We start from the raw sequence: 16,316 nt of genomic DNA, 5'->3' as shown, positions 1-16,316 counted from the left end.
TTTAATGAGGTTATTTTCACCACTGTGGGATTACCCTACCCAACAGCAGGCCAAACTAAGAGGATTTCTCTGAAACAAAAAGGCTAATAAAACTAAAATCAAATAAAAAACAAAGAAAGATTGAAATAAATAGGTAAACTAGTAGGTTTTTTGGGGGCCAAATTTGTCTTTATTAATTCCCCAGCATGTAAATCTTAATAAATGTATACCTTATATTCTGTAGAGGCATGTAAATAATTTGGGCAGCGACTCCTGCACATACACAGCAGCGTAGCTTAGTGGAAAGAGCACGGGCTGGGGAGTCAGAGGTAGTGGGTTCTAATGCCGGCTCCACCACTTGTCTGCTGTGTGACCTTGGGCAACTCACTTAACTTCTCTGTGCCTCAGTTACCTCATCTGGAAAATGGGGCTTAAGACCTTGAGTCCCACATGGGGCAACCTGATTACCCTGTATCTACTCCAGTGCTTAGAACAGTGCTCCTCACATCTGCCAAACTAACTCTCTTCCCCTCTTCAAAGCCCTACTGAGAGCTCACCTCCTCCAGGAGGCCTTCCCAGACTGATCCCCCCTTTCCTCTGCTCGTCCTCCTCTCCCCTTCCCTCCCGCCAGCACTGTGCTTATTTGTATGTATTATTTATTTCCCTATTTATTTTGTTAATGAGGTTTATATCTCCATGATTCTATTTATCTTGATGATGTTGTTTGGTTTTGTTTGGTTCTGTTTCCCTTTGCCGTCCCTCTCCCCCGTTTAGACTGTGAGCCCGTCATCGGGCAGGGATTGTCTCTATCTGTTGCCGAATTGTACATTCCAAGCGCTTAGTACAGTGCTCTGCACATAGTAAGCACTCAATAAATGCTAATGAATGAATGAATGATTATATCTCTAATGTCAATAATTGAGTTCATTGACTCGGGTAACCTCTTCCTCCGGAACCTGACCCCAGTAGCTGGACAACGGTGACCCAGACAAGCTTACCCTGCCTTTGCCAGCCTCTTGTCTCCTTGTTGGGGACAGGAATCGCTCTTCTCTTGCTTGCGGGGCCCACAGTCCGGGATAGCTAATAGTGAAAATTGGCCTCCTCGGGCGGAAAGTAGTTGCCCTAGCGATCACCCGCTGTCAGTTGGAGCAGCAGGCCTCTCTGTATTAGGGACTTCTTCTGGGCCCTGAGTGGATTTCACGAACGGCCCTCCTACAGAAAGATCCGTTGGGGGGTTTAACCTTTGCCAAATCTACCAGCCTTTTACAGCTTCGGACCGCAAGAGAAGCAGACGACACCCCACCGTTAGCTTGTCGTGGGCGGGGGGGACGCATCTATCGACTCCGTCATATCGGACTTTCCCCCCTTTCCCTCTGCTCCTCCCCCTCTCCCTTCCCCTCCCCTCAGCACTGTGCTCATTTGTATATATTTTTATTACCCTATATATTTTGTTTATTTTGATTCTATTTATCGCGATCAAGTTGCCTTGTTTTTGTCCGTCTGTCTCCCCCGTTTAGACTGCGAGCCCGGCAGTGGGCAGGGATTGTCTTTATCTGTTGCCGAATTGTGCATTCCAAGCGCTTAGTACAGTGCTCTGCGCATAGTAAGCGCTCAATAAATACTATTGAGTGAATGAATGATTTCCCAAGTCTGAGCACCACGTGATTCTCCCGGGAAGCTCCAAAGGTGCCTCTAGCACCAGCAGGAGCTGGGAATGGTCTCTCTTCATCCCAAAGCAAGGAGGTAGGGGGAGGGGCCGCTCTTTTGCTGTCTCTCCCTTCTTTTACTTTCCTCCTTCAGCTGGCTGATCTGTGGGGGCTGCCGGCAACTCCACAGCAGACCCACCTGCCATAGGTTGGACTGGCTTGCTTTTTAAATGATCACTGTGATGGTCATTATTACTAATATCAATAATAATGATGGTATTTTGTAAGCGCTTACTAGGTGCCAGGCACCGTCCTAAGCCCCGGGGTGGGTACAGACAAATAGGGTTGGACCCAGTCCCTGTCGCCAGCGGGGCTCGCAGTCTCAATCCCCATTTTACAGATGAGGTAACTGAGGCACAGAGTAGTAAAGCGACTTGCCCCAAGTCACACAGCAGACAAGTGGCAGAGCTGGGATTAGAGTCCATGACCTTCTGACTCTCAGGCCCGGGCTCTATCCACTAGGCCATGCTGCTTCTCTAATGGCTGGCCGGCCTGAGTAGCTACCCAAGGCTTCGTCTTTCTTCCTTAAAACTCCTAGCGAGAGAGTTTGATTTGCAGGGCACCGAAAGGGGGCAGTTAATCCCTTGCGTTTCCCCCACCCCGGGTCTGCCAGAGTACCAGTTGGTTGGCCTTTGGGGCCCAAGGCAGGAAACTATTTTATTCATTCATTCAATCCTATTTGTTGAGTGCTTACTGTGTGCGGAGTGCTGTTCTAAGTGTTTGGGGGAGTAATAATAATAATAATAATGTTGGTATTTGTTAAGCGCTTACTATGTGCAGAGCACTGTTCTAAGTGCTGGGGGAGATAGAGGGGAATCAGGTTGTCCCACGTGAGGCTCCCAGTTAATCCAGAACGTATCCGTTTTACAGATGAGGGAACTGAGGCACAGAGAAGTTAAGTGACTTGCCCACAGTCACACAACTGACAAGTGGCAGAGCCTAGATTCGAACCCATGATTTCTGACTCCGAAGCTCAGGCTCTTTCCACTGCGCCACGCTGCTTCCCAACAACAGACACATTCCCTGCCCACAACAAGTTTACAGTCTATCTCTAAGCCTGTGGTGGGCAGGGAACAATTCTACTAATTTAGCTGTTTTGCACTCTCCCAAGCACTTAGCACATAGTAAAAGCTCAATAAATACCACTGATCTGGTCTTCCCTCAAAAGTTGCAGTTTCAGATCTCTAGTTTCCTTGCTTCTGTGTTTTAGTCGTTGTAATTACAGTGTGTTTCACAAGGGACCCAATTTAAAATAAACCAAATAACCATGTGCATGCGAACGGTGAAGCTGGGATCAATTTCTTTACGGTGTTTCAATTTTCGACAGTGTTTTGACTGCAAGTTTTCCACGGTTGAGAAGGAAACCGAAAACATCTCTTATATAGGCGTGGGCATGCCATTTCATTTTATTCAGGTTTCAAATAGTTGTAAATTGTCACCTGGTGGATGAGGAAAGAGTTGTAAAATCCTATTTGAGGTATGGGCCGGTGAGGCAGCTTTCTAAAGTACAGGGTTGAATTAAGCCCGAGGTACTGGCAGAAGAAATATGCTTATTTACTCTGGAGTCTTCGGGGTTTAACTCTGTAAATGAGAGCAATTTTTGTCTCTGGCCTGGCCCAACAAATGATCATATTAAATGTTAAAATAATAATAATTGTGGTATTTGTTAAGCATTCACTTTGTGCTAAGCACTGTACTAAGCATGGGAACAGATAGAAGTTACCTAAAATGTGTGTTTTGAACTGAGTAGAAATTTAAAGTGTAATTTTACTGGCCAGGATTTATAAACTGTTTGCTAAGCAGAAGTGTTCTTCCTGTGTAGTCTGGTTATGTCCCTCCACCCAGTCCTAAAGCAGGATGCTGGATGGAAAACCCCGAACTGGGAGGTTTCCCCTCCACTCCCCTTTCCCCTTCCCCTTGCCCTCCTCCCCTGCCCCCCGCAAATACGATACGGTGATAGTCCCTAAAGATGTATCTCGGCTACATTTTTATTTGGCATTTTTTTTATTGGTTACCTTAGGAAGGAAAAGGAAAATGGATACGTTCTGGAAGGGTCAGTATAACAGAGTCCTTTTGCTTTTATTTCAGTGTTTGGAATTCTGGAAAAAACTGTGGGACATATTGCTAAAGTGACCGATTTCAATTTGTATCTTAGTCATCGCTGAATGCAGTGTTCTTATAATCGTGGGTACTGATCATAATCCCTGCAGCAAGCCACATTTCCAGCCAATACTTTTGGCTTCCAGTTCACCTTTGCCTATGGAATTGCCTAAACGCCAGTACATTTAGGAACAAACGTTAGTGCCTATAGGATTTTTTCTAAATGTTTTTGAAAGGGGTCAACCTGAATTAATGAGAATTAGACAGAACGGTGCCTTCGAAGATCATGGGCTGGATTACACCAGTTTGATACCTAAGACGATGATGGAATCTGTTTTAATGCGATGATGTTGATGCCGGTGTTAGTTGTCAAGCAACCACCTTTAGAGGTTGTGGAGGCTGTGGGCGGTCGTGGCATTGAGGTCTCAGAGACTTGCTGATTCCAATCCAAAGCTTGTTGGGCTACAGATTTTTTTAACATTTAGCTCATGGGCCCCACCACTTAGAACCGCTGTTTAAATTACACTGCATGGCGTATGTCGTTTTATTTTAAAGTAATATGATCCTTTTTAGAAAAATATGGAAAAAAATGTAACATCACCTTTTTCGTAAGATTTAAGCAGGCTAGTGTTTTGGGTTGGATATTGCATCGCGCACTCAAATTATTCCAGGCACTGTTCAATAAATATAGATGAAATGATTCCTACTCTAGGTGTAGCCATTCTAAAATGGAAGGTGCACATTATTCATAAATGTGGCTATATACATGCTGCAGGGGTATTTTTTTTTGTTTTGGTTTCTCTAAGTAGTTGCTTTTTTATTAGCATTCTTGAGGAGAACGATTGCTATGCAAGCTTGAGAGAAATGAAAGCCTTCAACCTACTTCCTTAAAAGTAATAATAATAATAATAATTGTATTTAAGTGTTGACTGTCTGCCAAGCACTGTTCTAAGCGCTGGAGTAGATACAGAACACTTAACTTAAGCCAGTGCTCTTTCTACTAAGTCATGGAAAATGCCAGTTGGTGGGAAGGGCGGAGGATCTCGGGACAAGGAGGAAGAAGAGACAGTGAGAAGCATTTAATCACTTTGCCCCCTCCTACCCTTCGCAACTCTCCTACTACAATCCAACTCTCACACTTGGCTCCTCTAATGCCAGTCGACTGTACCTAGATCTCATCTTTCTCTCCGTCGACCTTCTCACCCATGTCCTGCCTCTGGCCTGGAACCCCCTCCCTCGTCATGTCTGACAGTCAGTTACTATCCACCCCCACTTTAAAGGCATGTTGCCAAGGGGCCTACTCCACCTAAGCCCTCTTTTTCTTTTCTTCTACTCCCTTCTGTGTCGCCCTGACTTGATCCCTTTATTCATCCCCACTCCCAGCCCCACAGCACTTATGTACGTATCTGTAATTTATTCATATTAATGTCTGTCTTCCTCTCTAGACCATAAGCTCGTTTTGGGCAGGGATCGTGTCTGTTATATTGTTATACTGTCCTCTCCCAAGCACCTAGTTCAGCGCTCTGCACACAGTAATAATAATAATAATAATAATGTTGGTATTTGTTAAGCGCTTACTATGTGCAGAGCACTGTTCTAAGCGCTGGGGGAGATACAGGGTAATCACGTTGTCCCATGTGAGGCTCACAGTTAATCCCCATTTTACAGATGAGGTCACTGAGGCACCGAGAAGTTAAGTGACTTGTCCACTAGTCACACACCTGACAAGTGTTAGAGCTGGGATTCGAACCCATGGCCTCTGACTCCCAAGCCCAGGCTCTTTCCACTGAGCCATGCTGCTTCTAGTGCTCAATAAACACGATTGATTGAAGAGAAAGGAAGATATGTAAAAGAACAATTTTAGGGCATCTTGAGCAAAATTTTATTGTGATTCCCACTTTTTTTTATGGTTTTCACTGTTTACTATGTAGCAGGCACTGTGTTAAGCCCTGGGGCTGATACAGATTAGTCAGGTTGGACACAGCCCCTATCCCACATGGGGCTCACACTCAGAATCCCCATTTTACAGATGAGGTAAAAAGGCCCAGAGAAGTTGTGACTTATCCAAGGGCACACAGCAGAGAAGTGGCAAAGCTGGGATTAGAACCCAGGACCTTCTGACTCCCAGGTCTGTGACCCATCCACTAGGCCACTCTGCTTCTTGAAAGGTTGGCAGGAGTTTTGGATGATGTATTCCTTTCCACCACGGAACATTTCTTTCCAAAGGAGCTGCAGAAGAAGAGGAAGAAGGTGGTAAAAAGTCTCTGAGGTCCAAGTGTGTTTTCGTTCAAATGAGCTTCCATTTTTACCCAGAGGTGGATTTTTGTTGCACTAAGGAGCTCTCTAATCCTTTTCTCCTATCAACCAATACTTCTAGCTTGTCTTATGTTCTGGCTAATAGAAAAGGTGATTAATTTGGAGTTCACTTTGAACTTTCAGTAAAGACCCTGCCAATCCAAATTTCCACTGACCCCCCTACACCAGAAATAAAGGGAGTAAAGGATTGGCTTGTTGTCAAAAACAATTTCGTTTCTCTTGGTTTGTGATCATTTGTTCCCCACAAAATTCCCAACAAGATAAGATCTCAATTTGACACCCCTTGCTGAGCGGTCAGAAACCTCCGTAAAAATCGTGAAAATCTTGGACCTTTTCTTGTAAACTGACCATATTGCCTGTGATGTCCATTCGAACTCTTCTTGCTTGAAGGAGAACCATTTTGGATCTACATCTACAGCTTCCTCTTCTATGCATTGAAGCTGCACTGCCTCACTGCCAGTCTCCATCATCATCATCAAGTGGTATTTATTGGGCACTGACTGTGTGCAGAGCACTGTACTGAACACTTGGGAGAGTACGGTATAACAGAGTCAGCTGACAAGTTCCCCGTCCATAAGGAGCTTACAGTCTAGAGAGAGACAGACATTAAAGTAAATTATGGAGATGTATTTTGATGAGCTTTGAGGCGGAGGGTGGGGTGAATATCAAGTGCTTAAATGGTACTAGGATAAAGTACAGTATAAAGGAATGTCATACTTTTCCAGCGGTTGTGGAATGGATCCCAATTAAGAAAATATAAGTCTCTGGGAAAGCGTATCCCAGGCCAAGTGGAAAGAGCACAGGCCTGTGAGTCAGAGGACTTGAGTTCTAATTCCGACTCCACCACATATCTGCTGCGTGACCTGGGGCAAGTCACTTCACTGTGCCCCCGCTTCCTCAACTGATTAAATACTTATTCTTCCTCCCGTTTAGACTGTGAGCTCCATATAGGACAGGGATTGTGTCTGACCTGTGTCTACCCCGGTGCTTAAAACAGTGATTGACTCATAGTAAGTGCTTAACAAATACCATAAAAAAGTGACTCTAATGTATCGCGTGTCTGTGTGTGTGTGTGTGTGCTTAGTTAAATGAACAGATAGTTGTCTTCTGGTTTGAAGTTAGAGGGAGAGCCACTCCAATACCAGCTACGGCATATTTAAATTCAGCGTTCTTCACCCAGTGATCTGTCTGTCCCTGTTTGAGGAAGCTGGTGAGGTAATTGGTGGGGTCACTTGATGGTTTTTTATATAAAAGGGAAACTCAACAATGAAAAGTAGATAGCCAAGAGGCTCAGTGAATTCTTTGCCTCAACCTGTACGGGCGTGTTCCCATGCACAAGTCGGGGGTTTTTTTTTTTTTTTTTGGTAGCAGACAGGTCGGAGTCTGAGCATTTATTGAACTGCCACTGGGTTCAATGCACTGAATGTGAGAAGCACCAGGGAGGAGCAAGGCAAAAGAGCCACCCGTTCCCTGACCGCGAGGAGCTTACCTACACTGGTGTGGGGAAAGACAGACAACTGGGTCAGATTGTGATGACCACCCGGGAGGACCTAGACCAAACGGATAAGCAAGGCATCCCCCGATCTCCAGGAGTGGATGGCGTCCACCTGAGAATCCTGCAGGCACTCAGCAAGAGATTGCTGACGGGCCCTGCATCGTAGCAAAGCGAGCCCTGTCCCGGAGGGCCGGCTGTTGGGCTTGGGAACCGTGGACCGATTCAGTCGACGAATCTCACTTCTGCACAACCTGAAGATCGCAAGTATCAGTGATCATCTAGTCACAGAGTATCCTAGTGAGGGAAAGACAGCGTTGTTTTGAAGCAGCAAGCGGGCAACACTAGTAATAATAATGTTGGTATTTGTTAAGCGCTTACTATGTGTAGGGCACTGTTCTAAGCGTTGGGGTAGATACAGGGTCATCAGGTTGTCCCACGTGAGGCTCACAGTTAATCCCCATTTTACAGATGAGGGAACTGAGGCACAGAGAAGTGAAGCGACTTGCCCACAGTCACACAGCTGACAAGTGGCAGAGCCGGGCTTCGAACCCATGACCTCTGACTCCCAAGCCCAGGCTCTTTCCACTGAACCACAAATGTTTTTTCTTTGGAAGGGGTCAGGAGCATGGTTCCCCAGGGACTGGAGGGGTGTAACTGGGGCAGGGGCACGATGGAGAGGGCACCCCTACACCCAGAGTTGTGGGTGGGGGAAGGGGTCAAGGGGAGGCAGGTCAGAGATGGGGCACTTTGAGAAGAGACATTCTGTAAATATATTGTATCTTCACTCACTACCCTACAAAATGCTGCAACTTGAGAAGGTCTAAAGGCTGGAAATGTGGGCTTCTGTCCATCACTGGCTCCTGTGGCTGTGTGACTTTGGCTCCCCCGGGGTCAGGCAAGAAAGGGAGCCTTGTCCTCACCCTGGCATCCCGCTGCAGAAGCCTCTAAGAGGCCTTCCCTGACTAAACCCTTTTTTCCTTCCACTCCCTTCTCTATCGCCCTGACCTGCTCCCTTTATTCTTCCCTCCGCCCAGCCCCTCAGCACTTATGTACATATCTGTAATTTATTTATTTATATTAGTGTCTGTCTCTCCCTCTAGCCCGCAAGCTCGCTGTGGGCAAGGTAATGTGTCTGTTGTTATAGTCTTACTCTCCCAAGTGCTTAGGATTTGCGGTGCACAGGGTGAGCACTGAAAAAATGCGACTGACCGACAGACCGACTGGCTGCAGCCCCCCGAGCTGTGATGGCAGGAGGGTCACCCCACCTTGTACGAAGAGTTGCTACAGAATAATAGCAATCGTGCTATTTGTGAAGCCCCGACTATGTGTCAAGCGCTGTTCTAAGCCGTGAGGTAGATACAAGCTAATCGGATTGGACTCAGTCCCTGTCCCACATGGGGCTCACGATCTTAATCCCCGTGTTATAGATGAGGTAACTGAGGCCCAGCGAAGTGACCAGTCCAAGGTCACACTGCAAACAAGTGGTGGAGGCAGGATTAGAACTCAGGTCCTTCTGACTCCCAAGCCCATGCTGTCTCCACTAGGCCATGCTGCTGAGAACACTTAGCTATCGAACATTTTTCTTTGTCACATTCCGTGTGACTCCTCCAGTGGAAATAATGGGAAAAGCTCATCTATTTACCATTTCCTTTCCTTGATGTAAAGTTTTTCGTTGTCTTGTTTCTTTCACAGATTTGCTCGTAAATGCATCGCAGACAGGCAGCCCAGAATGAAGAAAGCAAGCAGGAGTGTTGGCTCAGCGCCCAAAGTGTCTGGGATTAATAAAATGCAAACAGTAGAGAAAACCAAACCCGAAAACGGCTCCTCGGCATCTGCGGGAAGCAAGCTTTCAAAATCAGGGACAACAGCATCGTTATCTAAGGTAGTGGCGTTTCACTTCATTTAAGAAAATAGTCCGGTTGCCGGCCGATCCCGGAGAGTTTGCACATGATCCCTCGGGTAACGGCTGGAGTAGTGCCCGGTCTGCCCCGGTGATTCCAGTCTGTTCTGCAACAGGCTCCGGCCTCGGTTTTCAGGGCTGTCTGCTGAAACCCATTAAAGTTTAATGCCGTTTTTCACCCTCTCTCTTTTCACTTCCTCTTAGTTTTCTACTCTCTTCCCCCCCTCGTCCTCCACCATTACCTCATGTTTTGCTCCTTGTCCTATTCCTCCCCTTTAACTGGTTTTTGATTCTCTCTTGATACTTTAATTTTTTGCTCTTCCATCTCCTTCACCCTCGCTTTCCTACATTTCTCCCCACTCTCTTTGTGTCAACTTCTCTACTCCTGCTATTCTGGCCAGACCCTCGAAGCCTTTTTGCTTCCATGCTCACTCGCACGTCCATTCAGTAGAATCAGTTGCGCATCTACTCGACTCCACCTCACACTGAAATATAGTCAGGGTGCTCTCCAGCGAAAGTTGTGTGATTTCAAGAAAACTCTCCAAGCAGGGAGAGGGTTGTCAGACCATCCAGAGATTCTTAGCAGCTAATTTGCTTGTATCCACCCCAGCACTTAGCACTGTGGCTGGCACATAGTAAGTGCTTAAGTATATTATTATTATTATCTTTAATAATAATAATCCTCCTTCTTTTGACTTTGCCCCAGAGGATCAGGTCAGGTCACACCGACTCTTGGGAATCTGCCTTTGCCCCTATTTGTTATGGTATTTATTAAATGCTTACTATGTTTTGATGTGGGTATATCGATAATTATTTATATCGATGGTATTGATGCCTGTTTGTTTTGATGTCTGTCTCCCCACTTCTAGACTGTGAGCCCATTGTGGGCAAGGATTGTCCCTCTTTATTGCTGAATTGTACTTTCCAAGCGCTTAATACAGTGCTCTGCACACAGGAAGCGCTTCATTAAATACTATTGAATGAATGAATGAATACGTGCCAGGCACTGTAGATACAAGTTAATCCGGTTGGACTCAGTCTCTGTCCTACATAGGGCTTAGAGACTTAATCCCCATTTTACAGATGGGGTAACTGAGCCAAAGAGAAGCCAAATGACTTGCCCATGGTCACAGCAGACAAGTGGCAGAAACCCAGGTCTCTGCGACTCCCAGGCCGATGCTCTATCCGCTAGGACCACGCTGCTTCGGCCTGTTCTCCGAGGCTAGGATGGGTAGGCACTCTACCTAAGAGCGGCGTGGGGGAGCACTTTACCTTCCTTCCATGAAACCACACCTGGGCATTGGAGCGTTTCTGGAGCATTAGGAATGGCTACTCCAGCTCGGCAGGATACTCCGCAGTTACCCTCCCAACTGGTTTCCAGTGGCTCAGGCCTAGTTCCCAGGTGCTTATGGTACCTGGTGACCGATTACTCACATGACAGGTAAAACAGGTTGAAAAATAGGCATTCAACGTGAGTCGCTTGCTCCCTTCAGTTGCATTACGTTTGCAGGAGGGGAGAGCCGCGTCTCTAGTTGTCTCCTTCTAGAGCGTACGATGAGCAGTGTGCAGCTTCTCTAAGGGGCATACGCCAGGGTTTGGCGTTAGTATGGTGCCTGACATTAGGTGCCCTTGTGAAATAGAGCGTGGAACTTTTCCTCAGGCATGCTCATCTGTCACCCCATCCTGTGGCCTCTGTCGTTCTTGTATTCGTCTCTTTGCTTCGTGAATGTGGATATCCCTTGGGACAATCAGAAGGGAGAAGCAAGCAGTGGATCATTCCTGGAAGAGGAAAGGGGTGAGGATATTTGTAAATGCTTTTCACCGTTGGGCTTATGGTTCCGTTTCACAGGGAGGATCAGCGCAGTGAGAAGAAGAAACAATGGTGAGAAAGAGAAAATACTAATTTGGAAAGGAAGGAATGGAAAACCAAAGGGATACAGGAAATCTATGTTCTAACTTCTGATTCCTTACATCCCATCTTACTGTCTCCCTGGAGCCCATCCCACGGACCTAAATTTTATTTCACTTCTAGAAGTATCACTTGACTTGATGTTCAGTCTTATCATGGGGATTTTATGTTCTCTCTTCAGTGTAGCCTGTGTTTAACTAACATGTTTGTTAATGTGAAGTGAAGCAGGATTGTAGGTTGAGAATCTTGAAAATCTTGAGAATCTATGAGAATCTTATGATTTTTTTTTTCTTGTGTTGCTTATTCAGGAATTTTCAACTGCAGTGACTCTAAAAAACAAAGAAAATTCACCTTGTAAATTAAGCTTTTTTGTGAATGCATAGTTTTCATTTCTTCAGATGGTATTGAGGCATTGAACTGGCTGCACTCGTGGAAGGAATATGGTTTTTAAGCATGCCAAGATTTGTTTTCCCAAAATCGATGAATAAAATTGCAATTTAATCTGGTCTAGCTTCCATTTGCATAGTGATCTCCCACCTATGTTGGGTTTCCAGTTATTAGCCATGACATCCACCAAATTTTCTAAATATTTTGCCTAAGAGAATTGCATGGTATTTTTAACCTTGAAGATATTATGCAAACCTCTTGACTTTTTAGCGATTCCGTAATACATTTTTTGAGAGCTAAATTGTTTCCCCAAAAGCGTTCAAACATGTTGGTTGTGGAAATGTGCAAGTTTAGATCTCACATCTTTAAACAGATGCCTGTTAATCCGTGCACTTTCTTGTCCTGGAGCTAACTAAATTCTTCAAATTTCTGGTCAGTTTTGAGGTGTGTTTTATCTGTGTAAAACACCCAATTTAGAATGTGCAGTTTGGCCACAGTACATGCTTTCAGTATGTGTGTTTGGATAGGCTGTTGGAAGAGAACGGGGGAATGTTCTTCTGTAATACAATCTGGTGTCAGAAGGAATAGTGGCGCCAATACACGCAATACCGGGCTAACAAACCTCTGCTCAATTCTCCTTTTCTTGACCTTGGTATGACTAAATTTTTTGAGCGATACTGGTTTGTTTTGTAGGAGCTCTTTTTTTTTTTCCCCCTTAAGGTGGCTCACTGCAGCTGACTAGTGCCCAAAAGGAATAGGTGTTTTCCCTATACTTGGGATATTTTGGCACTGAAAACCTAAAGCCCCGTCCCTCTTTCTCACTGGTAATCCTCATCCAAAGTTAAAGGGCGTCTTAAATTGCAGGCCATTAGCTCTAAAACATTCCCTGGGTTTCCTAGTGACTCCCTCCGATGGCATCTACCTGGTGTTTTCATCCCCTCTTCAAGCATTCGCAGATTGCTTCAACTTGCAGAACTGAAGTGGTCGAGGTGCTTGGGAATATTGCTATTGTTCTTGTCTGTCCGTCTCCCCCGATTAGACTGTGAACCCGTCAAAGGGCAGGGACTGTCTCTGTTACCGATTTGTACATTCCAAGCGCTTAGTACAGTGCTCTGCACATAGTAAGAGCTCAATAAATACTAATGAATGAATGAATGAATATGCAGCAGAAATGAAAGGTACGATTCCTGCCCTCCAGTCACTTCCAATCCACTGGGAAAAACAAATGGACACAAATTGCCCCCAACCCCCCCTTTTTAACTTTGTTGACCACTTCCCCATTCTGTCACCACCCAATTTATCTCCGCCTCATTACCCTCTCCGTAAAATAGGGAGATTAGCATGGCAGATGGCCAGAAGCCAAAGCAGCTTGTGCTGTTTTAATACATTGGCATAGTAAACTATCACTTCTTTGTTGAAGTGCAATTGAGGCAGTCTTTTTGATGCCAATATTTATCTTTCTCTGATTTAATCCCTATGTCCCTCTGAGTAAAGTGACCAAGGAGGGATTAATCTGGTGGCTATCCCAGACTACCTTTCCCCGCTAAGAGATTTCCGGGGCCTTTCCACCCAGGGCAATAACTTACCACAGTTTTTTTGTTTAATTTTATTTGTTTATGGTATTAAGCATTTATTATGTGCCAGGCACCGAACTAAGTGCTGGGGTAGATACTAACTAATAAGATTGGACATAGGTCAAGTCCTACTTGGGACTCACAGTCTTAATCCCCATTTAACAGATGGCCCAGAGAAGTTAAATGACTTGCCCAAGGTCACGCAGCAGAAAAGTGGCGGAGCTGGGTTTAATCAGTGGTATTTATTGAGCACTTACTGTGTGCGGAGCACTCTACTAAGCACTTGGGAGAGAGTACGGTGTGACAGTCGGTAGGCACGTTCTCTGCCCACAGTGAGTTTACAGTCTAGAAGGGGAGACAGATATTAAATAAATGATGGATGTGTAAGTGCTGTGGAGCTGAGGGAGGAGCGAATAAAGGGAGCAGATCCACTTTTAAGGGTGACACGGAAGGGAGTGGGAGAAGAGGAAATAAGGGCTTAGAGAGGCCTCTTGGAGATGTGCCTTCAATAAAGCTTGAAGATGGGGAGAGTCATTATCTGTCAAATCTAAAGAGGGATCAGAACCCAGGTCCTTCTGATCCCAGGCCTTTGCTCTATACACTGTTGCATTCCCTAAAGGCTTTGAAGCTCTCATAGGGAGCGAATTTGGCCTACGGAAGAGTTCCGACGGTGAAATGAGCCCTCTCAAGCTCAAGTTCTCAAGCAGCCTGACAACATGCTTTTATCTGGGCAGGTAAAGAGCACTGTGCCGATACCACCGTCTGAGAAGCCGAGAGTAGTCTCTTTTTACTTTGGACCCGGGAATTATATTTTCATGGCACCCTCGCCTCCAATTCAGGGCACCCTAAAAGTGTTCAGCGAAAATTACAAATTATGTCCCAGGTTCCCACCCCATTTCTGTAGTCCAAAGATCAGTAAAAGCAGCTGAGTGAAGGAAAGCCATTTGACCAAGTCGGGGGATGGTGTGACCGCTGATATCTGAACTGGATTGATTCGACACACGGTAACAGGATCGGGGCTGGCTCCTGCAACCCGACCTTCTGTAGTGTTTTTCCCACTCTGGTCCTTAAGAGGCTGGGGTGGATAGAGTGGTCATCTTTGATCGGGTCTCAGCAGTGCTCTTGACAACCTCAGAAAAAAGTGGAGGTAGTCTTTTTCACCTGGTGCTATTATTGTCATCTGAAATGGCTTGTCTTACTCAGACTGCCCTGTGTTTCCTGAGCTCAGCCAGCCTGGAAATCGGTAAGGATTCACCTAGTAGCCGTTTTCCTTTTCTCTTTGACAGAGAACAGTCCATAGAGAGGCTTCCTTTGGTTGCTAGGTTTTTGAGACGAGGACCAATGATTCCAGAATTAACATCATGGAAACCTCCAGTTGTAACCATCACATTTTCCCGTTCCATTAATATGGTTCTCGCCTCCCCGCCTCTGAACGTCGGAGTGAGTGTTATTTGCAGTTCTTAACTTGGAAAGTGATGGGCAATCTCGGTAGTATCCCGGGCACCTCACTTTCTTTGAGTTCTGATATTCAGTCTGCTGCTAAGTAGCATTGGTTTTTCCCACATAATATCTTCCGGATCACCCGGAGCTCTGAGCTCTCCCCACAGCATCTATGTAAATACCTGTAAATTATTTATATTAATGTCTGTCTCCCCCTCTAGACTCAGAGCACATTGTGGGTGGGAAATGTGTCCACCACCTCTGTAATTGTACTCCCCGAGCGCTTAATTCAGTGCTCTGCACTCAGTGCTCAATAAATACCATTAACTGATTCCTCTCTGCCCAAACCTTAGCCTGCCTTGTGCAAACCCTAGACCTCTCGCCACTAGACTAGTGCATCAGTCTTCTCGCTAGTCTCTCGGCCTTCAGCCTCTCCCTCCTCCCATCTGTAATAATAATAATAATGTTGGTATTTGTTAAGCGCTTACGATGTGCAGAGCACTGTTCTAAGCGCTGGGGGAGATATAGGGTAATCAGGTTGTCCCACGTGAGGCTCAAATTAATCCCCATTTTACAGATGAGGTAACTGAGGCACAGAGAAGTTAAGTGACTTGCCCACAGTCACTGTACCGCACAGAACTGTACCGATCATCTTGGAGTGTTGCTCAGCACGCATTTTTAATAATAATTGTGGTATTTCTTAAGCGCTTACTATGTGCCAAGTTTTCCACTCCTCAGAACCCTCCACTGTCTCCCCTTCCCCCCTCTACATCAACCACGGCTTCAAGGCTCTCAGCCAACCCACCCCATCTCACATATCTGCTCTCTTTCCCTGCTATTTCCCAGCTCGCTCTCTTTGCCCCTCTCAAGCTAACTTTCTAACTGATTCTCTCTCACTACCCCCTCAGCTTTGTCCCCTCTCCTTCACCCCCATTCACGGAACTTCCTCCTTCCTCAAATCCAAGAGACCACGGTGTTCCCCACCTTTTTTAAGTCACGTCCTAAAACCACTCCTCCTTCCGGAAGCTGCCCGTCATAATTTTCCAGCACTCTAAGTCATATAAACCTATCGGCCAGCTCTAAATTGGTGAACGAATTTATTCCCATCCAGAGCGCTTTCATGTGCACGGTACTCAAATTGCACGTTAAATTATGTACTTGGATTACTTGTAAATGTTTTTAGGCCTGGCTCCGCCATAAGAATATAAGCTCCTTGTGGGCAGTCACTTCTCTGTTTTATATTAGACTGTAAGCCCGTCAGTGGGCAGGGATCGTCTCTATCTGTTGCCGAATTGTCCATTCCAAGCGCTTAGTACAGTGCTCTGCACATAGTAAGCGCTCGATAAATACTATTGAATATTCCCCTAGCTTCATTTCATTTCAGTTCATTGGTTCTGTGGGCCCTCGATAAGTACTCTTATTACAACTGCTCTCTCTTGCTCCTTCAGTTTGTTCTTAATTTGTGAATGCCTATCTTCTCTTGAAATTGTAAGCTCCTTGAGGACAGATA

The 16,316-nt window shown here is 45.6% G+C and overlaps 1 protein-coding gene across 1 annotated transcript in view; it reads left to right on the top strand.

The window, feature by feature from the left end:
* The window catches only part of SPECC1L (sperm antigen with calponin homology and coiled-coil domains 1 like), a 126,627-nt gene that overhangs the window by 21,571 nt on the left and 88,740 nt on the right, over positions 1-16,316 (top strand). Inside the window, exon 2 of the mRNA XM_029054169.2 lies at positions 9,289-9,478. Coding sequence (XP_028910002.1) covers positions 9,326-9,478 — 153 coding nt within the window. The 5' untranslated portion in view covers positions 9,289-9,325. The remainder of the gene's footprint in view (positions 1-9,288; positions 9,479-16,316) is intronic.

This window comes from Ornithorhynchus anatinus, chromosome 2, assembly GCF_004115215.2.
Source record: "Ornithorhynchus anatinus isolate Pmale09 chromosome 2, mOrnAna1.pri.v4, whole genome shotgun sequence".
Classification (NCBI taxonomy): domain Eukaryota; kingdom Metazoa; phylum Chordata; class Mammalia; order Monotremata; family Ornithorhynchidae; genus Ornithorhynchus; species Ornithorhynchus anatinus.
Note: the sequence above shows the minus strand (reverse complement) of the source record. Positions and strands in the feature narration are given on the sequence as shown.